Source organism: Aulostomus chinensis, chromosome 8 (genome assembly GCF_037954235.1).
Source record: "Aulostomus chinensis isolate RoL2024-O1b breed Wild chromosome 8, RoL_Achi_v1.0, whole genome shotgun sequence".
Classification (NCBI taxonomy): domain Eukaryota; kingdom Metazoa; phylum Chordata; class Actinopteri; order Syngnathiformes; family Aulostomidae; genus Aulostomus; species Aulostomus chinensis.
The window spans coordinates 26,231,770-26,254,081 of NC_141327.1; the positions used below are offsets into that span (position 1 = coordinate 26,231,770).

At 45.6% G+C, this 22,312-nt stretch overlaps 3 protein-coding genes across 5 annotated transcripts; all 3 read left to right on the forward strand.

Annotated features, from left to right (window-relative positions):
- Positions 1 to 480: 480 nt before the first annotated feature.
- Positions 481 to 3,732, forward strand: alkbh5 (alkB homolog 5, RNA demethylase). The gene is made up of 4 exons (XM_086210256.1): positions 481 to 1,854; positions 1,938 to 2,018; positions 2,098 to 2,220; positions 2,863 to 3,732. Exons 1-4 carry the CDS (start codon positions 1,136 to 1,138, stop codon positions 3,020 to 3,022), a joined length of 1,083 nt encoding a protein of 360 aa, XP_086066382.1. The 5' UTR covers positions 481 to 1,135; the 3' UTR covers positions 3,023 to 3,732.
- Positions 3,733 to 5,893: 2,161 nt separating this feature from the next.
- On the forward strand, positions 5,894 to 15,131 carry mief2 (mitochondrial elongation factor 2). The gene is made up of 8 exons (XM_086211990.1): positions 5,894 to 6,066; positions 7,713 to 7,872; positions 9,267 to 9,432; positions 9,572 to 9,669; positions 11,102 to 11,278; positions 11,372 to 11,535; positions 11,847 to 11,999; positions 13,063 to 15,131. Exons 2-8 carry the CDS (start codon positions 7,735 to 7,737, stop codon positions 13,571 to 13,573), a joined length of 1,407 nt encoding a protein of 468 aa, XP_086068116.1. The 5' UTR covers positions 5,894 to 6,066; positions 7,713 to 7,734; the 3' UTR covers positions 13,574 to 15,131.
- A 243-nt stretch (positions 15,132 to 15,374) lies between these two features.
- On the forward strand, positions 15,375 to 22,265 carry smcr8b (Smith-Magenis syndrome chromosome region, candidate 8b). Of its 3 annotated transcripts, XM_086211988.1 has the most exons (7): positions 15,375 to 15,626; positions 15,705 to 16,030; positions 17,079 to 17,491; positions 18,331 to 19,067; positions 19,177 to 19,614; positions 19,698 to 20,169; positions 20,493 to 22,265. In XM_086211988.1, the coding sequence occupies exons 2-7, from the start codon at positions 15,854 to 15,856 to the stop codon at positions 20,908 to 20,910; spliced, it is 2,655 nt and encodes an 884-aa protein (XP_086068114.1). In that variant the 5' UTR covers positions 15,375 to 15,626; positions 15,705 to 15,853; the 3' UTR covers positions 20,911 to 22,265. The 3 variants fall into 3 exon arrangements, with proteins under 3 accessions (XP_086068114.1, XP_086068113.1, XP_086068115.1); XM_086211987.1 differs by having other exon boundaries at positions 15,375 to 16,030; XM_086211989.1 differs by having other exon boundaries at positions 15,375 to 16,030; positions 19,177 to 19,476.
- Positions 22,266 to 22,312: the final 47 nt, after the last annotated feature.

The following is a 22,312-nucleotide window of genomic DNA, read 5'->3' on the forward strand; positions in this document are numbered from 1 at the left end:
CGATGCACGTTTGTAAGTAAATTTCAATACAGGAGCACTGACACAAGAGTAAGTGATCAGAGATAAAGGATGCATAATATTTAAATGTACAAAACACGAGTAGATAGGTTATGGAGAGAATATACAACAAATCCTTTTGATGTGTTACACTAAGTTATAATACAACAGTATGACATCATCAGGACCAATGTATGGGGGTGTTAGTGGGTTTAAATGGGAATCATACTGACAAATTCACAGGAGAATCTCAACCTAGACTGGTTTAAGACATTTTTCGTACTTCATTAAATATTGTTTACACTTTCAAATTAGATGGGGTCAATAGCAACGTGTTAATGCGGCGTGTGAACGTTCGGGAAGCCAATCAGAGGTTAGTGGGACAGTTCTTGCTGATGACTTGTGTTCTGGGATCCCAAAATGGACTGAAACCTCTGGACGTCACATGACAACCCTTCCACATTTGGCCGGTCACCCACTGAGCATGCGCAGGCCGTTGGCAGGTTACACGAGTTTATTTTCAGCCTTTTTTTTTTTTTTTCCTTACAAACGATTTTTGGTTGCTGCAAACAGACCCGAGCGACACCTAGAGCGGATGTGAGCATGTTTTTCCTAAACTAAGTGGAAAACCTGAGTGGAAACGTCACGATATTTGGAATTTCAGCGGCGACTTGTGAAATGTTGCTGCGTGGTTTGTCGGTATTTCCAGGCGGCGACGGGCAGACCAAGCCAGACTAGTTAGCTAAGTAGCCCAAGTGCTCGGCTAGCTATCGTTAGCCTCTCTGCTGGCTGGGTGTATTGACACAGCGTTTTATCACTACTCTGCTTGTTTGTACGCGTCCATCACGGTCCAGGAGAGAGGGCTAACCTGCTGTTCGCTCAGTTTCTGCCGTTTCAATGATCGGACAAGGCGACGGGGTAAGCTAGCCCATGTTAGCCACTTCTGCTCTGGACCCCCAGTAAATGAGGAGCTCCCTGGAGTGAGCGACATCCACCGCCACAGACTCGTTTCGACATCGTGTCCGTTCACATTCACTCGACTCGGTTGGACCCGGTGTTGAAATGCAGCGCTGATCCATGCTATCTGTTAGCTAGGAGCTCACGTCTCACCACACAAGTCGCATTGTTCAGCGGAGACATGGCAGCTAGCGGATACTCTGATTTGAGGGAGAAGTTGAAATCCATGACTCCACATAGAGACGAGTACAAGAATAAATACGTGGACGGGACGAGTAACGGCAGTGGGAAGGGGCGGAAGCGCAAGTACCGGGAGTCCGACGATGACGAGTGCGAGCACAGCGATGACAGCGCGGAGCTCCGGGAGCAGGAGGCCCACCGGGTGAAGAGCAGCATCCAGCAGAAAAGCATCTTCACACCGGAGGAGTGTGCCCTCATCGAGGAGAAGATCGACGAGGTGGTGGCCAAGGGAGAGGCCGGACTGTATCGTGAACACACCGTGGACAGAGCACCCCTCCGCAACAAGTACTTCTTCGGGGAGGGGTACACCTATGGAGCCCAGCTGGAGAAGCGTGGACCGGGCCAGGAGCGGCTGTACCGTAAAGGAGAGGTGGATGAGATCCCGGGCTGGGTTCACGAGCTTGTGATCAAGCGACTGGTGTCCAATGGAGTGATCCCGGAAGGGTTTGTCAACAGCGCAGTCATCAACGATTATCAGCCAGGTGGATGCATTGTGTCTCACGTGGATCCTCTGCACATCTTTGCACGGCCCATCGTATCAGTGTCTTTCTTCAGTGACAGCGCACTCTGCTTTGGGTGTCGCTTCCAGTTCAAGCCCATCCGGGTGTCAGAACCCGTGTTTGTCCTGCCTGTGAGGAGAGGGAGTGTTACGGTTCTCAGGTGACCCACTTGTGTTTGCTCTCAGACTTTGACTGAGTTGCTAATCAAAGCTGATGTTGCTAAAAGCATCTCTTCCCTTTCAGTGGCTACGCTGCAGATGACATCACTCATTGCATCCGCCCTCAAGACATCAAGGAGAGACGCGCTGTTATCATTCTTAGGAAGTGAGTCAACATTCATCAACCAAACTTGCTTGAAACCAGTTTAGATCTGCAACTGTTTTCACTTTGCTCTCCTCACCAGAACCAGACCAGACGCTCCAAGACTGGACTCTGACAGCGCTTTGAGCTCCTCCCCTGCTGACAGACCCGCTCCTCTGAAAGCTAAACGCTCTCATCGCAAAGCAGATCCTGATGCCGCTCACAGGTATGATTAGCTCTCGCGTGACTTGGAACAAGAACTTCTACCCAAAATGACTGAATATTAAAATCTTGGCAGGGCAGACCCGGTCCTGGACAAGCAACCAAGATGATAAGATTAAAAATACATACAGTTTTATTCCACTATGCTTAATTGATACATTTTTCCCCGTCATTCCACATTATTGCTCATAAATTCTGACGCAGAGACCGCAGGTCTGGTTTGGACAATTCTGGACCTAAGTTAGCGCGAGTCATCTGGAAACCTCAGAAACCCCTTGACCACATTAGCTGATAACCGAAAGCAGCGTTTCCACTTTTTCTTTGTTGTCGGAGACCTGCACAGGGTACGTTCAGGTACCAACGGAATGTGGGTCGCTTGTGTTGTGGCAGCTCTCAGATCCTCTTACACAAAAACTGCTCATGTAAAGTTTGAACAAGCAAACTTAGAGAGCTGTGTGTTACATGTAGATAAATCAGACTGGTCTGCGTAGAGTTCTACAAAATTGAAGTGTATCCACAGAGTGACAACTCACACAAAGTGTCTGTTGACAGAATGAATCAGTTCTTTTGTATTTCATTGGAGGAGGATTCATGCAAACTTCAAAACAATGAGTCAACAAATACTCTCACCATTTCTGTTGTCCAGGCCGAGGGTTCTGGAGATGGACAAAGAGGAGAACAGACATCCGTCGTTCTCCCGCCATCATCGTCACAGCATCAGCTCAGAGAACTACTGGAAGCGAGGGCAAGACGCCGACAAGCATCGGGAAACTTCAGGACGCAAAGTGAAAATGAGACGTCACTGAGCACAGCACACACTCTCTGTTCTTTCACGTCTTTGTGACGTTCTTTGATCAGCCTCTTCTCGCTCCAGTTTTAGTCTGGCACACGGAGCGCAGTCCTGATGTCTTCTGCATTTTGATTTGACCAGTTTGAGTGTATATTTGTTTCCAGCAGACGAAGCAGGCGTCTCTGCTACGCGTTACAGAACCTCAAGTTACTGTTGCTGTTAGGCTCTGTTGTTAAACTGTCCAGTTACCTTTAAATTAAACATTTATTGTTTCTTTGTTGATGAATACTGCAAGATGGCATGTATTTTTTGTAACCAAGATGTACAGACCTAAAGAGCTAAGAGGACAATGTACGTATGGACTTGTACAAAAGGAAACCTGAGCTGTAATCTAAATTGTTATAATGTACAATATGTTTGTATAGTCTTTGATTCAGGGGACTTTTATGCAGAGGGGCATCGTCATTGTTTTCACTTCTATAGTTTCTGACCTTTTAATTTACCATCTCAGATCTTAGCCGTTTGTACCACCTTGGTCTCTGTCGCAGTTAGAGTTGCAGCAAGTTGTTCAGCCGGGCTGATGAAGGTCATGATATCAACTAACCGATGCGTTGTGGAGTGACTAACCACTCGGGCTTTGTTTTAAAGTTCCTTTACCTGAGTGAGAAAGATCATGTAATTGCTGTTCTGTATTAAATCAAAGTTTTCCTCATCAAATCAGTTTAAAACTTAATTTGAGCGCTATTATTCCTGCTGAACAAAGGTCTAAACTCTCAGCTGACAAGAAACTCAGTGTCTCGGCGGATTTGTCCTCGCGCTTTGCTGTGTAAACATTTGTTTCCTGCTTCCAGTCAGCCATATTTGGCAGAGGCACTTAATAGCTGACTGCTAGCTCAGTTACACATGAACAAAAATAGCCTGTGTTTGGAGGAGATATGACTTTCTGAAAAACAGTATGAGTGCCGTTTGCGGTTTTTGGAAGGTCTGCCAGAGTTGTGAGCAGAAAATATGAGCGTCCCAGCTGTTGGGTTTAACTTCTGCCGTTAAGAGGGGAATGGGAGGGTGGCTTCAAGTGGTGGCCTGTGAGGTGGTCTCACGAGTCTCAGGTCACGCTTTTCAGGCTAAAAAAAAAAAAACCGCTGCTGGCTGGATGAAAGCGGGGATGTTCCTCAAAGGAGAAAGAGCAACCTGAGGGCGTTCAGAGAAGACGTACCTCTGCAAGGGGGAACTCAGCCAGCTTTTATGTAAAGAAACTGCAACATTTTTTCACTGCGACGATCAGAGCTTTCCTAAATTCTCATGGCTCCTCCATGGCCCAGGCTTCACCCTTCCACCATGTTGGGAGGAAATCTGCCACATAGTTTGTGGTTGTTTTTTTGGTTGTTTTTTTTTGGGTTTTTTTTGCATAATCCTTCTGAATGATTGACAGCACTGAAAACTCGTGCGGTAGAAGAAACACACGCGTGCAGTGTTGCCCAGGAGGCTGCCAGCACACATCATTTATACATGTATGTCTCATTTTACACCTTAAGAAGCATCAGTTGGACAAATTGTGACCCAGTTAAACAGATCACTACGAGAGGTGTGACGACTGGAATCTAATGCAGCGTCAGATGTGATTGAAGTCATATGTCCAGGAACTTAATCTCTGCAGCGACTGTCGTGAGAAAGAACAAGTGCTTTTTTTTTCTTTCTTTTTTTTTTTAGGCCAAGAAAATAACTTTCTTTCAATCAAAGCCACATTTTTATTTTAGTTTTTTTGGGCTAAACATTTAATTGTGGGAACAAGTTATATCTTGTGGCTAGTTAGTGTATATTTTTCTCTCTACGTTGACAAAAGAAAGTTATATATGGACTACAAAAATATATTTTTCTCTGAATATTCACTGGGGGCCTCTGTAATAACAGCTTGAGGGAGTTTCTTCAAATGTTGCCCAACGTTTCACTTGGTCTCAGGGGTGAGCGAATGATTTTTTGTTGTTGATCAAACGTGACTGTGATTGGACAAATTATGTTTTGGTCCATAACTCAAGATTTCACTCTAATCATGACAAAATTTCCCACAGTCTTAGAATTAATTTGCAATTTATTTTTTTTTTTTTAAAAAGGGCCTAAACTGGGTTTTTACAGCAAACCAACAGACGATATGCTGAAGCTGGATTCACAAAACCGAGGAGCCTCCTCCTCAGCAGCAGGAGCCTGATCCATCTCCTGAAAACAGCTTCAGTCCAGCTCAGTGCCTGAGAGTCCACCCTCCACTTCCTCTCCGTGACTCAAAACTAGTCAGGGCTCCAGCTTGTTGGTTTATCGATTTTAAACTTCAAGTGATTGGCAATGCACCATGATGACTCTTATCAATCCAAAGAAAAGACCGTGTATTTCTCCCTAAACACAATTCATTGATTTCACACTTAGTTTCAGCACGAGTCTCAATTCAAGCTTATCTCCCAACTATATCTTTCTTTTTTCTTTGCATTTTATGGAGCGATGGGTATTCCCAGGAACAAAAGTGAAGGAGATGTTGATGCAGAGGCGTTATTGAAAAACAGTATATCAGTCACAGTGGATATAAGGGTCAGGATATAGTTTATTAACTTAGTCTTGAGCTCATTTTAGCCTACAATATGCGTTTTTGTTTGTCATAATGACAATCCACAGTGTCCCATCCCTCCATGTTGCCTGGGAAAACACACACACACACACACACACACACACACACACACACACACACACACACACACACACACACACACACACACACACACACACACACACACACACACAAGGAAAAGTGACCAAGATCATGTAACATGATCAAGCAAACCTCGCTGTCGTGGTTACCGCCGCTGCCTCGGGCTCCCTCCAGGAGGCGCTGTTGCCAGGTAAACTGCCAGCGAGCGAGTAAGAAGAAGAAGACAGACCTCTGTTAGCTAGCAGGTTGAGTTATATTTACACTATGGTGGTTGGCTATAGTTAGGGCTCTATTGTCCACGAGCAATGTATTTTAACAAGAGCTAATGCCTCGGGGTCGGACTGTGTTATTTCTCTCCGTGTTGAGTGGTAAGTAACGGAATATTTATCATCTGCAGCGGTGCTGAATTGTTGACGTTAGCTGCTAACTCCAGTTAGCATCACTGCTAATGATGCAAAAACAACACGGAAATGGTAAATGGAATTAGTTGTGTCTCATACCCGGTTATGACTGTTGGTTACCTTCATTTAAAAAAAAAGAGGCCTCTATTATCACAAGGGGGGAAACATTTGCTCACGTAGCATGTCAGAGGTCACGCCAGAGGGATACATATTTTAGGATACGACACAATAACGAGGGACGGCGGCAGTTGTGGGTTCTTTGACGGAGTTCTTCAGCAGTGTTTCTGTAAGCGACAGAAGAGAACTGCTGCTACCTTTAGTCACCATCACGAGACGAGACAAAAAAAAACAACAACAAAAAAAACATTTCATTCCACGATTGTGACATCTCACCTTTGACTCCTTACAGATAAGCCCCCCACACGGTGTTAAAGGCATGGCGTATGATTTATGAGTTTTGTGAATTTAAAATCACGTAAATCGGCCTCTTCAAAAGGTAATACGGAGGCTGGTTTATTTGTTTGTAAGTTTATGCAGAACTTGCATCAGTTTGTCCAGTATTAAGTAATAAATGCCAGCTTAAAATGTTATGTAACCAAACTGAACTCTGCTCTCAGAAAGTTAACTCGTCACTTCAGTCCCATGGACATTAATTGTCGTGTAACTTGACTAAGAAGGTTGTTTTATATTCGTCTGGTGTGACTCAGGCATGTGTCGGTCTATAAATAGAGTATGTCTCCATTCTTGTGACCGTGTACGTGTGGAAATGAGAGAGGACATGCCCTCCGTTGAAAAGGCCTCAAGTGGTGTCTCAAGGCTATTTCTGGATTTTAGGTGCCTGGAGCAAAATAGGATGAGCGCAGGGCACACGTTCAGTAAATTGAAAAGTTGTGTCAAAAAAACCAAAACAAAAACAAGCGTCCATTTTCCCGCTCATGTTAGATCAGTGGGGTTTTTAGATCACTTTGAGAAACCCACCCCTGTGCTCGAGCTTGTTCTTATCACCTCTGTGTACAGACTTGTAGTCAGACAAGCTGCTGCTCTACCAGTAAACCTTCCAATATGTGTGTGGAAATCTCACAGGTGTGATTAGTATTGTAATGGGAGGCAGCATCTATTTTGGTTAATGGCACACAGCGGTGTAGACGGACCACCATGAATGTTGTTCTGCTCTCTTGCTGTCCTTCCTATCACAAGTCTACATGTCTCTTATGACCTGGGTCTCCTCACATTTCAAGGTTTCCCACCTTTTTTTTGGGGGGGGGGGGGGGGACAACTTCCTTCTTTTCATACTGACGCACCCAAGAGAAGCAATCAACATGGTTTCCAAATCTCTTCTTACATGTGGTGTAACAAGTCGTGCCCTGTTTGCATTTGTAATGCTTTGGCATTAACTAATTCTTTCAAAATGTCACCCTTTATATTTGAATATCACATTTTTGAGTAAATTAGAACAAAACTGCTGTGTGGGTGGGTCAGTTTATCTCATGGGTGCAACTGTCCTCATATCATTCACTTATGCAAGCTCACTGGAGCAGACGGAAGCTGCTGGAAGTTTTCATTTTCCCTCATTTTCTGACAGCTCGTGTGTTACTTCCTGCCTCCCTCCCCAGGCTAACCTCGTAAAAGGAAGCGATGAACTTCCAGGGCAGTCGGAGGCGGGGGGAGGATGGCATCGCCATGGTGATTGATTTCCTGCTGTCAAATGCCCGGCTGGTTCTGGGAGTTGGAGGAGCTGCCGTGCTCGGTATTGCTACTCTGGCAGTGAAACGGGTGAGTATTTTTTGAGGTTGTTAGTAGCACATGAGTGGGTTTTTCTTATGCGCTCGCTCAACTGTGTTTGAAAACAGACAATGCTGCAGAAAGTTGTGAGTGATGAAGTGTCAGAAAGCCCCGGTTTCTTTATTAAACCCTTCTCCTGTCATTCGCTGTGGTCAGAGATACACCAGCTATGAAAGTCTGGGCTGATACTTCAGTTGAAACAATAGTTTGGCTATTAGTTTGGAGGTTTTTAATTTATTTTGTTTTTATTTATTCTGTTTTGTGCAAAGTAATTTCAGACTATTTCTTGAAATAACTAAATTGCTAAATTTTTGAGCCCAGTGAAACAAACTTTAACTTCAACTTGTTTCAAATTCGAAGATAAACATTGGCCTCCACCACGTCTACCGAACATCCGGCAGTGAATAAAATGGATGTTGTCCGGTGATCAAACCAATAAATCGGTGCATCCCTGCGGTCACATGCTCTGGTGGAAAATAAAGAAAGAAAGATTAGTTTCTCATTACATTAAGAAAACTAAAAATAGCTTCCTGTTTTTTCTAGGTCAAATACTGTTGGTTTGACAGAGAAAAGATTTTGCAAAAGCAATTAAATTGAGTAGATGGCCCAAATACAGTCTCGTGAAGAATTGCAGAAAAAAGAATTGTATTCTGAGCTTGCTTCCATTATTCCAAGTTCCATTTTGTATTTTAGTTGAGGTTTCTCTATTGCACCACATGGCTAGTCTTGGTAATCTGCTGCCACTGGAAGGGAGGAAGGAATTAAGATGAAAATGGTCAGCGGTAAATTAAAACTATTCATGACTGGAAATATTTGGGCTGAGACATGCAGAACTCCCCAAATGGTCACGATCTCCCTTTTCCTTGAGGCTGAGGTTGTCTTTGAATTTGTTTATGGAGAGGGTGCAGTGTAAATCTGCATCAGTATTGAATTTAAAAAATCAGAGGTCCTTCAGTTTTTAATACCTGCATGTGAGAGTTGAAGCCGCTGGATTGACCCCGAGCTTTGAATTCAGCTGGCGATTTAGCTTCCTGTTTTACAGTTGTGATGTTTCCTCCGGAACATTCAGGAACAAAAGTACCTCCTCTTGTAGTGTTTAGTAATCCAACTCAAGAAATTACCATAAAAACACATGATAGAGTTTCTGTTGAGTTCAAGCGTAATCATACACTGTATCAGTAGCTCAACATGTGACTCCCAGAGGTTACAGTTTCCCTCTCAGAAGGCCAAACCTTCCTGTAGTTAAACTTATCTGCTTTAGTATGATCAGACATTTAAATTGCATATTCTGCACACATATTTAGAGCACAACTGCAAAAGAGCACCCACCACACTGTGTAATATCTCTGTTTGCCTGCTTTGGTGACAATGAGTTTTGTGTTTAGCTGATCGAGCGTGCAGGCCGTGCAGCCGACGATGAAAAGGTGGAGCAGAAGATGGCTGAGAGCTGGGAGGAGCTGAGCTTAGTGTCCGCTTCCCCCACGCTGCTCAAGAAGGGAATAGAGGGTGTTGTGATGAAGCATGTCGCCAAGGCAACCAGACAACAGAAAGGTATCAACGAATACATCGGAGCATCCTAGAGTGTTCAAACGAATGACACATTCAAATATCACACAGGCATATGATCTGCACACATGTAGAGTATGTTTGAGTCGCTCCAGGCAGATGACACCACTTCTCTCTCAATCAGGTGACCTGTGCAAACGAGCCCAGGTGTCCTCTCTGGACGTACAGTCTAAACCTGAGCCACAGTCCAAGAGGCTCCAACTTTGTGTCGTCACCTTGCAGGTATAGTCTTCCGGTCACCTCTGAAACTGTTTAAACATTCATTGTTTGCAGCAGCATTGGTGGAAGCTGTCCTCTGTGTTGCCTCAATCATTTATGCACGTGTAGCATGTTTTCTAAAGCACAGTGCTTGAGGGATACAAAATGTCCAAGCCCCAAGAGCCCTCCGTACTCAAAATGCCGTGAGGGCGTGTGCACTGGCTGTGTAGCAGAAGTCAGACGAGCATGAACAGGCTTTAGGTTTGTGTACACAACATCCACATCGTACAGGAGGTTTTACTGATTCATCTGTTGCAGCTACATGAAATGTTAAATGTTTGCAGAGCCGAGCATTGAGGTCGCACACATCGCAAGTGAAGCGAGCCACAGCAGTGCTGTTTTTATGACCTGCAACACATCTTCATATCTGTAAATAATACAGGTCATTGCGGATAACAAAATTTACAACACATTTTTTATAAGGTTTCATTCATAGATTTCTTGATCATTTATGTAATTATTTATTGTTAAGATGTAACTGTAAGCACAGGCCTGAGTCAGAATTTTTGAAAATGACCAAAATGTTGATCCTGGTGAGACTGAAGGGCACTTCTCGGTGGACAACTTTTCCTCTCTGAAAACCTCCTCGAGTGGACTTGTGTGTGTGGTGGAGCACCATGGTGGTCTAGAGTCAGGTCACTTTTGGCTGTTGGCTCCTGCCTCAGCAGTGTCGTATTGCAGGACCAACCTCCACTGCACCATGGAGCCTAAACAGCAAAAACTCCTGTGAATGATTTGTCTCGATCAGAATGTATCAGAAAATAGCCTGCCCACAGACTAGACCCACATCTTTGACGTGGTGAGACACATTCAACCAGTGAAACGCAGAATTACTCAAAATACACTTGTCTTTTCTCTACTTTTACTTCCTGTCATATACAGTGGACTGATACATAGATAGAGATCCATGTGAATGGTGTCCAATCATGAGGAGAAAATGTACAGCCCATATATCTACAACGGATGACCCAGTGATTTGGCATCTGCAGGCCTTTTGCTGTGATATCGCCTTCGTCTACCTGAGCAGCTTTAGAGATCAGCCTCAGAAGAGCCGGTCGCTTCTGTCCAGAAAGCGCTGCTTGCTCCTTTGTTTACTAGTTGTCCACCTTGCAGCAGCTTCACAGTCAAACCGCCTTCTTGTCACAGTCTACTTGGAGGCACAAAATGAGTCGGAATACTGTATTACCCAAGAGACAGCCACATGAATCCAAGTGGAGGGATTCTTGAGCTGTGAAAATGTAAAACTGTTTTGCTCATTTCATTTTTTTTATTTTTATTTTTTGCATGTTTGAAGGACATGTTTTGTTAAGACATGCTCCTCATGCTTTAAGAGGATGTTTGTACAGGATATAATGGACCTGGTGTTAAAAAAAACAACTGCATTATGTCTTTGTAGGAGCGTCTACTGCAGTACTACCACACCAGGGCAGCTCTGGCACCACAGGAGGTTCAGAGGGCTCAGTCTCTGGCTGTGGAAATCTGCACTGAGATCCAGGGCTTCCTGCACAGCCGTCACCCTGACATGCTCCTGGGAGAAATGAGCCTCGGAGGCTCTCTCCTGGATGACCTGCAGGTAATTACAAAGTGACCCTGGTTTGTGATGTACAGCATACAGCAGTGTGTTTATTAAATACCACCCAGGTTTTAATTGTGTGTCTGTGTGTAGGTGGTCAGTGCAGACCATGCGTGTCTTCTAGTGCCTCTGCAGCTGGAAGCTTCACTGTGGCGTCTCATCCCAGGAGAGGAGACTCTGCTCACACACCCGCTGCACTGGATGGTCAGACGCGTCAATTTAGAATATTTCCCCAGAGGAAGAAGCTACTGGGACAGGTGGTCACACTGATGCAGAATATTTCCTCTCAAATTATAGAATACTATCAGACAAAATGCCAAGATTTTCTTGCAGCGGGTTTAGTGTGTTCTGGCAGATTAAATGTGTAATATGAGGTGACTGACATGAAAATGTACACACTTATGGTCCATCCTCAAGTCGCTCCTTCATTTGGTTTAACTTCATGTCAGCTGTACTGGAATCTAAATCTGTTAACGTCATTGAAGCTGCAAGTCAAACACCCAAATGCTGAGTGTAGCACACACACTCTCTTGGAAAACTAAAACCTTTCTCTGCTGGTGTCCTGTAGGTATCTGGTGGGCGGTTACTTGTCTGCAGAAGCTGTTGTGAATATGTTCCAGAAAGCTGTCATGGAGACGATAAACTGGCCATCCATCAGCAGCACTTTGGACTGCATCGTTCGACCCGTGCTGGGAGGACCAGACCTCCGACTGGAGATTCGGTTTGTGTTCTTTGATTTTATTTAAAAAAACAAAAACATCAAAGGTGTTTTCACATAAGCCTTGTTTAGTCTGGTTGAATTGAGCTCTGGTGTGTGTTTTCCCTCCCTGCGGTCTGTGGACGACCAGTTGCACTCTGGTCAGAAACAAATACACTGGAATGACACCTTGTTGAAGAGGCGCTCTCAGTCAGGTTACAATAAAACTCTGTTCCAGTTTGTTTGTGGTGGGAGTGAGATCCAAACTCCCAGCTACCAGGCGAACTCTGCAGGTTTCAGCTGAGCGGTTCCTGTGTGATTGCAATTTGTTGTGATGCAGCCGACATGGAAACTGTAGCAAAAACAGTCAACATGCCCAGTCAGAAAAACAGGATCTTCTATGTTTCCTGTCTTTCACTCCAAAGACACCTTAACCTAAAGGTAGAATGAATGTTTTGTAGTGATGCATTTGGATTTTCTTGGATTTTCCATTATGAGAACAAACACGGATATAAATAGACTGAAAACAGAGAAAAAAATATTACTTCATTTCTTGTGGGAAGCTTCTGCTTCTTTAAAAGAGCAATATTATTTTATCAGTTATTTTTCTGATACTATATTGTTACCTCGGTAACTGAATATCCCTCCGATTTCTGGGTAGACACGATTCTAAAAGAAAAGCTTTGTTCTCCTTACAGCTGCAGAAATAATTGAAGATAATATTTTCTCGCAAAATGAATGAATGAACGTCAATTGATTAAAGACAATAAAATGTACTCGCAGTAAAAAAAAAAAACAACTTACCAATTATCACGCAACATCAGTTTGAAAAAACAAAATGGTATAAACAGAAATAATTGGAGTCAATCAAAGGTTTCACTCTTGTTGTCTCATCGCGAGCTGTTGTGAAGCGTTACATGCTCAACACACACAGCAGACAGAAACATCTTTTCATTTTTAAATTTAGATTATTTTGAATGCCGAATCGCTAAACGGTTGACTAATAGTCATCAAAAATGGTCGTTTTTTTTTTAGCATGAGTTTATTAGGCTTGATACTCATCGTCTCTCCTGTCATGATCATTCAGGCCCGGAAATGAGACAGAAGATGCAGACGGTAGTGATCAGCCCCTCTTCATCTCCATGCTGCCTATCCTTAGGGAGGGGGATGTGGTTCTTACTGCCCAGCCTGAGCTCACCTCTCCCTGGGTCAACGCCTGGCACCTCTCCCTCTACCCGTGGGAGACTCAGCGTCTGGCTCAGCTTGACGCTTCAGACAACGGGTGCCGCAGACTCACCCTTAAAACCCTCAAGGCAGTGTGCAGACTGAACCCGGCTTTGCGACCGCTGGAAGCCGCACCGCTGGCCAACCTCATCCTGCACCTCAGTGACAGTGAGAGCGACTGGTCCGAGAGGAGCCTGGAAGTGCGATTCCAGCAGTGTATCACGGAGCTTATCGGCTACCTCGAGCAAGCAGCGTTACACAGTTACTTCAAGCCAGCTGTCAATCTGCTGAGCGGCTTGTCGGAGGACCAGGTGGACCAGATGGGCTTCATGCTCTACTGCGCTGTGTCAGAGCCTGAAATACTGCTCATCTAGTCCTCTGCGCGCACGCGCACACACACACACACACACACACACACACACACACACACACACACATCATCCAAGGTGTTTGGGTCAGTGCAAAGCTGTTGTGTTTCTTCATTTAGCTTTTATTTTTGGCTTCGGTACAAAGGAACAGGATATATTCGCAGTGACAGTATGGCAGGGACCATGGATGGACTGATGTCTGACAGAGCCGCGGGATGAGGAGACAGGAAGAGGCTAATGTGACAGCGAGGCTGAAGCCTATCAAACTACTCCCAGCAGAAGAAGCCGTGCCAAGGAAAGGTGCTGAGGAAGTGATCAACGAGACGATTGGAATGATTCTTCAGGATGTGCCTGGTTGTAGTGCACCGCACACCCAAGCCATGGGTGATGTGGATTGTTCTCATGAACGGTTTGGAAGTCATCAATGATATCTACACTTTAGCGCATCCATCAACTACAGACAAGGACAGTTTATAGCTAAAGTGAATACACTCTTCTTGAGCTGATAGTGTGAGCTCTAAATCCTTAAATACTCTAACCATGCAGACTTATACAGACTAGAGTTGGACTTATTTAACATGTTTATTTTATCATACTGAAGATTGTTGTTGTGCTAGTCTTGTTAAGTCTGTTGCCAAATGTATTTGAGTGAAGTAGCCCTTTACATGACCTTTGAAGTTGCCTCATTTTTATTTTTTATTGAGTTGCTTTTAAGTACAGTTTGGAAGTTGTGGGGATATCCAGGTGTTTTTCCTTGCTGAGTGAAAGAACATTTGACTTTCTGCAATTGAACGGTAAAACTACAAATAAAAATAAAGCACTTGTTTTAGATTCTGATTCAGTTCAAACAATAAAGCCTTTTTCTTCTAACTCGAGTAAAGTCACTTTTCACAAGGAAGGATCTCGTGAGAGGCTTCGATGCATCAGCTTCCTCTCTCACTCAGAAGGGTGGAGTCCTTAATCCTGTCACAAGTTTTGGAAATACAATCAGCTGATAATTCTCACCCAGGTGATGGCCCAGCCAACAAAAAAAATGATATGAAAACATATTCAAAACTTAACTCAGGAGTTCCTGGAGGTGCTTTAATAGTCTTACATTTGATCAACAGAATTTTAAACCGAAGAAGTCTGAAATGTGTATTATTTTTGATATTTTTATAGTACTTATAAATATGTGTAGAATTAGGAAGTTGCTTGAATCCTGCAATAAATGTGTAATATTGAATGTCTGAGGGAAATGTGCAGGCTGTAAAGTCAGCAGTATGTTGATAGTTTGTATCAGTTCCCCCCAACAATTTGCATGGAAGTAAATCAACACGGAACCCAAAGTCACCAACTTTTGCAGCCCTTATTGACTTTAACTAAAAACCCCATTTGGAATTTGCTTTTGATTCAGTTCTCTTAAAAGGGGGCTTAATTTGTAACTAATTAAGAGGACACTTTTAGTTCAGTTCTTAAAAATATGGAAATTGTTAAGGTATTTGTTGGCACTTTTTCTTATTTCCTTATTGCCTATCATTCACCATCTGATGTGTTTTTATTACACGGCTTATTTACAAGCATATAAATTTATTGCATTTCAATACAATTGAGAGCTTCAACTTTGACCATTTTAATTAAAGCAAATATTAAAGCAAATTCTCGAATGATTATTCAGTATTTCCCCGAAGCAGCCTACAGATACTGAGTGTTGGGGTTTAAAAAAATAAAAAAGCTAGCGGATCCGGCTTAAAAACAAGCAACTTTTACTTTGAAATTTTTTACCGGAAGTCACCGCAAGCGTAACTGCCTTCACGCGCCTGTCTTGTTTTCCATGAACTTTTGGCTGTGAGGGAACGGCAACGGCGCGCGTCTCTGACCCTGTCACTGTCACATGGCTAAAATGGAAGTTCGGGCTTAAGTTTATCAGTAAATACGTGACACCGGTGGGAATGTCCTCACCGACAGTTGGCGAGTTACTCACGGCAAAAGAAGAACACAAATCCCGGGACGAGGTTCAGCTGAACGCACCGTGTGACCGCCGCCGGGAGGGGACTTTCGCTTCTCTTTTAGGTTCTGGGTACGTGACTGTAGCAGAAACGGAACAGGTTGTGTTGTTGTCTATTTCTTAGGCAGTTTATTCTGTTCATGAATGTAGTCAACAACACTTGAGGCTCCCAACAACGGTTGTGAAACCGTGCTGGGAGGCCGGGCGGCGCTGGGGAAGCGTGATGTCTGCCCTGCAGCGGGTTGGATCAAAGTGTTTCCATTGAGTACCCCCATGTGTTGACTGACCACGGTCTGGACATGATCGGGTCCCCTGACCTGCTGGCTTTCACCGGGACTGGGAGTTTCGGAGAGGATGAGGATCTACAGGGTCTACCGGAGGAGTTCTCCGTCCCGCTGATCGCCCAGACCCATCCATGGACCACTTCCGCCCGGTTCCTTAGAGACTTCATTCTGGTGGCGGAATTCTCCGAGCAGGTGTGTGTGTGTGTGTGTGTGTGTGTGTGTGTGTGTGTGTGTGTGTGTGTGTGTGTGTGTGTGTGTGTGTTTTGGACTTAAAAGATTAAAGAACCGCCGAGCTCTCATCAACAGCGTTCCACGAACCACTTCTAGACATTTTTGATGGAATTGTAGAGTAAAACTGGAAACTCCTGCCGCGCACAACAGTGAAATTACGATGTCACAAGATGGAAAATCAAATTAAAGCTTCACACAGATTAAAAATAGAGACAGTCTTGCAATTCGATCACACCAACATCTTGACGTTTCGACCAATGAGTACTCAGGCCTTCAGTATCAGTTTATTGAGTTTTATCTCACTTTATAGCTTCGTAATAGTCTGTAAGACGGCATGTTTCCCCTGTCAGCCTTTAACCCTTAAATGACTGAGGGTCGGGAGGGAAACCTCATTTCAGTGGCGCTTAAGATCCTAACGTCACAGTTGGATTCGAGTTTTGATTCACATATTATTGTTTCCCCACACTGGCGACTATGACTTTGTCGGCCTTGATTTGTTAAAATCAAAAGGTGATCTTCAAGTTTAGAATCTACATTTTGTAATGACGCGGGTTTGAAGTTGTTATTTACACCGAGTGATGCGCGACGCTCCCTCCCCAGCATATTTGTCCCATCGTAGCTGTGCTGCTCTAAAGTGTCTCAGTGTCCGTTCCAGTCCCAGGACTTCTCCATCTCATCACCCAAATGAGAAATCTGGTGTCTCAACTCGAGACTGGCAACCCACCCTGAGGTTCCTCCTCCTCTGCATTTTATTCCTGATGCTAATACTAGTACTTAAGCCCACTTTAATAGTCATATGTCACTTTAAAAAAAGCTGTATTGCTGTTGGACCAACCAAAAGCTTAAAGCTTAAAGCCCTCACCAGGGCAGGAGATGGAATTTGGGAAGGATTCATCATTTTTTGGTGTGACTCCATGACTTGCTCATCAGATAGTTGCTCAGCAGTTTTCTGGCTGTAAAAGTGACGTGACGCTTGGATCCGGTGGATGAACCAGTCCTGTGTTTCCAGGTGGGACCCAAACCTGTGCTGACGATACCAGACGAGCCCGGAGTCATCGGCTCCTTTGACCTCAACCACTTCTCGGTTCGGATCATGTCAGTGGACTACCAGGCGTCTGGCCCCAGCCACACCGCTCCCGCGTCCCCCGGCCCCCGCCTCAACTTCAGCGAGGACTCTAAAGTGATCCTGGGAGATTCCACCGAGGACGCCTTTGCCTACGTTCACCACCTGACCCTGTACGACCTGGAGGCTCGGGGGATGGTGCGCCCCTTCTGCATGGCCTATGTGTGCTCGGACCAGGCCAAGCTGATGGAAAACTTCTCTGAGCTGTCGGCGTGTTTCTCCCAGGCGTCTGACAGCCTCAAGACGGGTAACAGGCAAGCCTTTTCTTTGGAGCTGCAGAGAAAACTACAAGAGCTTGAGTAAGATCAAGATGAGTAAAAACAAGATGCATGTGTGTGTGTGTGTGTGTACGTGTGGGGTGGGGGGGCTGTCCTTTGGTATCAAATATGTTGTGACAATTTTCTGCAAATTTGATTGAAAAACTGTTCACAGGTGAACCTCCAAGATGGGAATTTCTGTCTTTGGCTTTGGATAGAAGAGTGAATTATTAAATCCTCAAAGATATTTTATGACCGAATAATAAATATAGAAAGGGATATTATTGTGATTTTTCTCTACAGGTGACCAAAGGTGACCTGTGTGGTTATGTGAAATGTATAAAGAAATGACAGCAGTCAGCGACAGTGTTTTCACGCCCTGCAGTAATCCAGCTGTCGACTTTATCGAGAGCTTGTTTGGATAAGGACTCAATACGCAACCACGCTACTTCTCCTCTGGCTCCTTCCTGTTCTGTGTCTGTTTCCCCTCAGAAGTTCACCTGCCACCATTGCTGCCATGTTGCTCCTGTGGTGTCGTTTCAGCGCCTTCTTGCTTATGACGCTAAAAACTGTTTGGAGCTGCGTTGTTGAGCTGTTAGACCACCGTCTGTGTCGTTAAATGCTGCAAAAACTCCATTAGGGGTTTACATATTATATAGTCTGCAGCACGCACACGCACGCACGCACACACACACACACACACACACACACACAGTGTAATAATGAAACTAAATTGGCCAGATGACACCAGCTGTCTACTATGATTATTAGGAACTCCAGAGGTTGAGCTCCTGATGTGGTTGCAGTGATTCACATGTATTAGTACACAGTGAAACTACTGTAATGTAATAACTAACAAAACAAAACTACGACTGTTGCAGGTACACACGTTTGGTGTTGCTGCAGGACACGAAGCTTCCACTGACAGAAAATGACCTCAGAGAAGTGGGCGGAGCCGATGAGCTGGAAGTTGTTGAGCGCTCCATTTTAACTCACAGAGACCTCCTCCGCCAGGTCACTTCCTACCCAAACAGGAAGCTCAAACAGCCGGACTTCCTGCCCTATGACCCGGCTGACACCCTGACTGACCCGACCACGTTACTGCCACCCAAGCCACACCCCCCCTCCTCCAAGTGCTCCTCCTCCTGCACATCTGAGCACCATCTGAAGCAGCTGCAGGAGCTCTGCAACTCCTACTTCCTGGCCCTGATGAAGGAGCAGCTCGCCCACACTGAGCGCCGCCTCCGTGGTGACAGTAGCATCCTGCGTAATGCTCACGTCACCCGTCTGCTGTCCAAGAAACTCACACTTACAAACTTCTTGTTTGAGCTGTGGAGCCCCGAGGATGAAGAGGAGGAGGAGGAGAGCGCTGAGGCGGAGCTCCAGAGTAAGAGTGGCGTGGAGGCAGGAAATGAGCTGCTGAGCCCGGAGTCATTCTACTCCTGTGTAGAGGAGATCCCCATCAAACTGGTGGCAGGAGAAACTGAAGCAGTGACCTGTGACCCTAATGTTGCCATGGAGATGACGGGAAGTGTCAGCAGCAGTGACAGCATAGAGGTCCTCGGGACGGAGAAGTCGTACCGGACGCAGCATGTTGTTGCTGGAGCTGACAGCAGAGGTACGTCCATGTTCCATCACAAAAATTCCCCCCAAAGACGTGTAAAAATCATGGATTTGTCCGGGAAAATGTGTGTGAAACCTGAGAAAGTTTCTTCTCTCTGCAACAGAAGCACCAGTAGGGATGACAGACGTGCCTCTCAGGCGTGTAGCAATGGACACCGGCATGAGACGAGCTCGAGTGTACGCCAGACGGGCCAACAGCGAGGACAGCATCGAAGTCTTGAGTACCACAGAGTCCATCTTTCCCGACGACCTCACCGCCATCACAGAGGAGGAAGCCGAGCAGCAGCCTCTGAGTAACGGTCTCCTGGAGGAGACGGACGCACCAGAGCCAGACTGTAACTGTGAAGAAGACTATGAGCGGACGGAGCCAGCCCAGGAAGAGGAGTCTCTGAGGGAGGATGAGGGTGAGTTGTGTGTGGAGGAAGATGATGGCTGTGAAGGTGGAGAGGAGTGTGAGGTCACGTTGGAGGAGGAGCTTATCACTCGGAGGAGTCCGGCTCATGAGGACCACGAGCCCGAGAATGGTTCCTCAGCGCTGCACGGTAATACATCTACTGTCAGTTCTAACGTCCTGTACACTAATTAAGAATGTCAGGTCAAAGGTCAACCAAGAATCTCTTCACAGTTGAAGAAAAAGCAGCGGCAATGCCACGCTGGCGTGATGTTCATCAGACGGCGCCTGAACTCCAGGTGAACACCACCACACCTGCTGCCCTGGTGGAGGTGGACCGCCGGCCGCCGCCTGGAGCTCCCCTCAGGCTCCTGAGCATCGATGAAGCCTCCGACTGCATCGGCTCCTCAGACCCCCCCTCCCCCAATCAGATGATCTCAGACAAGAGGAGGAGGAGGAAGGCCGGACTCCGAGCTCTCAGGTTCCTGAAGCAGAACTCCTTCTCCCAGCATGCTCTGTTTTGTCTACTGAGCGGTCGGCCGCTGGTGGTCATCGGGGGAGACGAGAGTCTGGTGAGAAAACATGTGGATGCCCTGAGCCTCTTCCTGCCCGCCCCCGGGCCTGAGGGAAACGCTGTGATGATGTGTTTGAGTTCGCCGCTTCAGCTGACGGACCTGCTCACCTGGAGACTGATGGGTATACACAGGTACGCCAACACACACCGCCAGCTGCTTATCACCTTACTCATTTCCTCTTTCTACACTCTTGAGTCAAACCCAAAATAAAAAGTATTTTCAGCTCATCACACCATCGCGAACGAAACCTCTCCGCTTTCTGAGGAGAGCGATTGCGCCCGCATTGATGGTAGCTTGACCTCTGGGCTCAGTTTCAACTTTGATCCTGGTCACAGCTGATCCTCCACAGCACAGACGTACCAGCTGGATGTGACCAATGGCAAAAATGTGTCCTTTGCATGACCTTCTCTTGTTTGAGATTAAATCCAGTCCACCTCCCTCTGTCTTCACTCAGGTTACCCCCCACCTCCTCACCCAGCGTGCTGCACTCTCTGACTCGCTACGCTCGTTACTTGGCTGTGCTGGACCTGGACCAGAAGACGCTGCGCTGTCCTTCATACTCCGGCTCTCTCATTGGCAGATTAGCCGACCCTCACACTGGCATCAGCCGCGGCGTCACCTACCTGCTGCACGTGGAGAGCTGCCTGACGGCACTCGCCAACCAGGCTCTGCTCTACACGTTTAGTTCTGCTGACTCATCTGACAGCGAGAACGTCCTGTTGACGCGAGGCTTCTGCACCAGTGAGAATGATTTGAGCGTGATGAAGTTCCTGTCTGACCTCATCAAACAGCACCACGCAGGACGTGGGCCACCAGTTCTGAGATTCTCCTACAGTTCAGTGCATCTCCATAAAAACACCTCAGGAACGTGAAGCCTTGGGAGGCGTCGGGAAGATGCAGAAGCACTGATCTCTTAGTTCTGACTGAAGTCACCTGAATCAAGTTTAAACACGATTCTGTGAAACTGATCCCTCAAGTATTAATGGACTTTTTTGCACTCGTGCTTCTTCAGCACCAGAGACTTTGACATGCTGCCAACCTCATGCAGTATTTTTACTGGTGATTTTAAAATGTGCCGCTAAATCACATGTAGGGGCGGCGTGGCTCAGAGGTAGAGAGGCCATCTAGCAATTGAAGGGTCGCTGGTTCGATCCTCACTCCCCCCGGTGACCACGTCCAAGTATCCTTGAGCAGGATACTGAACCCCTAATGGCTCCTGATGACCCTGGGATGGACTGGTGACCCGTCCAGGGTGATCCCCGCTTCTCACCCAGTGTCAGCTGGGATAGCGCCCCCCCCCCCCCAACCCTTAATGGATAAGCGGTAGAAAACGGATGGATGGATGAATAAATCACATGTGAACACTGTCACCTATTAACACTGCGGATGCTGATTACTGTTCAGATGGCATTTTATTGTGGATCCAGTTTGTCAACTGTGGAGACACCCCAGGGTTGGACTGAGTTTGAACGAAGCTCCACAGAGGATTTAGATTGAACTCTTCAGTATTTTTGTCTGGAGCCTGGGGAGTTGTTCCCATTTTCACCGTCAATCATTTCTTCCTACTCAGCTGGACAGCGAGTGGATCAACAGTTTTTTTTTTCCCCCAGAATGTGAAAAGATTTCAAGTGCAACTAAACCAAATCAGCTCCCACTTCAGATGGATAAACCACGATAAATGTTCTCTTCTCCCCACAGTCATCATGACACTGAATAATTTTAATGAGAAATTAAGGCAAATTATTTTCAAAGACTGCCAGTCACACACCGGTTGTTTGCCTTGCCATATGTGCCCAGCAGTGACCTTTGACCTCTAAATAATTTCAGGCCATCCTGGAGTCTAAGTGCACGTTTGTAGCAAATCAGGAGGAATTCCCTCAAGATCTTCCAGAGAGATTGTGTTAAAAATAATAGATCGTAGGGACAGAGAAGTCAACAACATGATGGCTGCTGCTTTCACCTGGTGGAGGCACATGACGTCAAATGGTTAACATTTAGAAACCCCAAATATCAGATGGGGATGATGATGGGAGAAGTTACTGTAACCGTCTACATCAGTCTTTAACTGTACTTTGTTACTTTCACTTCATATTTTTTCAAATGTTGAAAGTCAGTTTTGGAACGTATATAAATGTCCTTTCAGTGATATTCATGCATGTTATTCCTCTCAAGACACCACTGGATTGAAACTGCAGTTGAGCTACGTTGACAATAATTAAAAGTTGTTAATTTATCACAACTCCTGTTTTTTTAGAGCCGTCACATTTTTCTGTG

Bases quoted from the DNA above. Each gene is read 5' to 3' on its own strand.
- alkbh5 (XM_086210256.1), top strand. From the start codon at position 1,136: ATGGCAGCTAGCGGATACTCTGATTTGAGGGAGAAGTTGAAATCCATG. The intron at 1,855-1,937 runs GTGACCCACTTG...CTTCCCTTTCAG, and splicing joins GGGAGTGTTACGGTTCTCAG to TGGCTACGCTGCAGATGACA. The intron at 2,221-2,862 runs GTATGATTAGCT...TCTGTTGTCCAG, and splicing joins GATCCTGATGCCGCTCACAG to GCCGAGGGTTCTGGAGATGG.
- mief2 (XM_086211990.1), top strand. From the start codon at position 7,735: ATGAACTTCCAGGGCAGTCGGAGGCGGGGGGAGGATGGCATCGCCATG. The intron at 7,873-9,266 runs GTGAGTATTTTT...TTTTGTGTTTAG, and splicing joins CTACTCTGGCAGTGAAACGG to CTGATCGAGCGTGCAGGCCG. The intron at 9,670-11,101 runs GTATAGTCTTCC...ATGTCTTTGTAG, and splicing joins TTTGTGTCGTCACCTTGCAG to GAGCGTCTACTGCAGTACTA.
- smcr8b (XM_086211987.1), top strand. From the start codon at position 15,854: ATGATCGGGTCCCCTGACCTGCTGGCTTTCACCGGGACTGGGAGTTTC. The intron at 16,031-17,078 runs GTGTGTGTGTGT...CTGTGTTTCCAG, and splicing joins TGGCGGAATTCTCCGAGCAG to GTGGGACCCAAACCTGTGCT. The intron at 19,615-19,697 runs GTAATACATCTA...ATCTCTTCACAG, and splicing joins TGGTTCCTCAGCGCTGCACG to TTGAAGAAAAAGCAGCGGCA.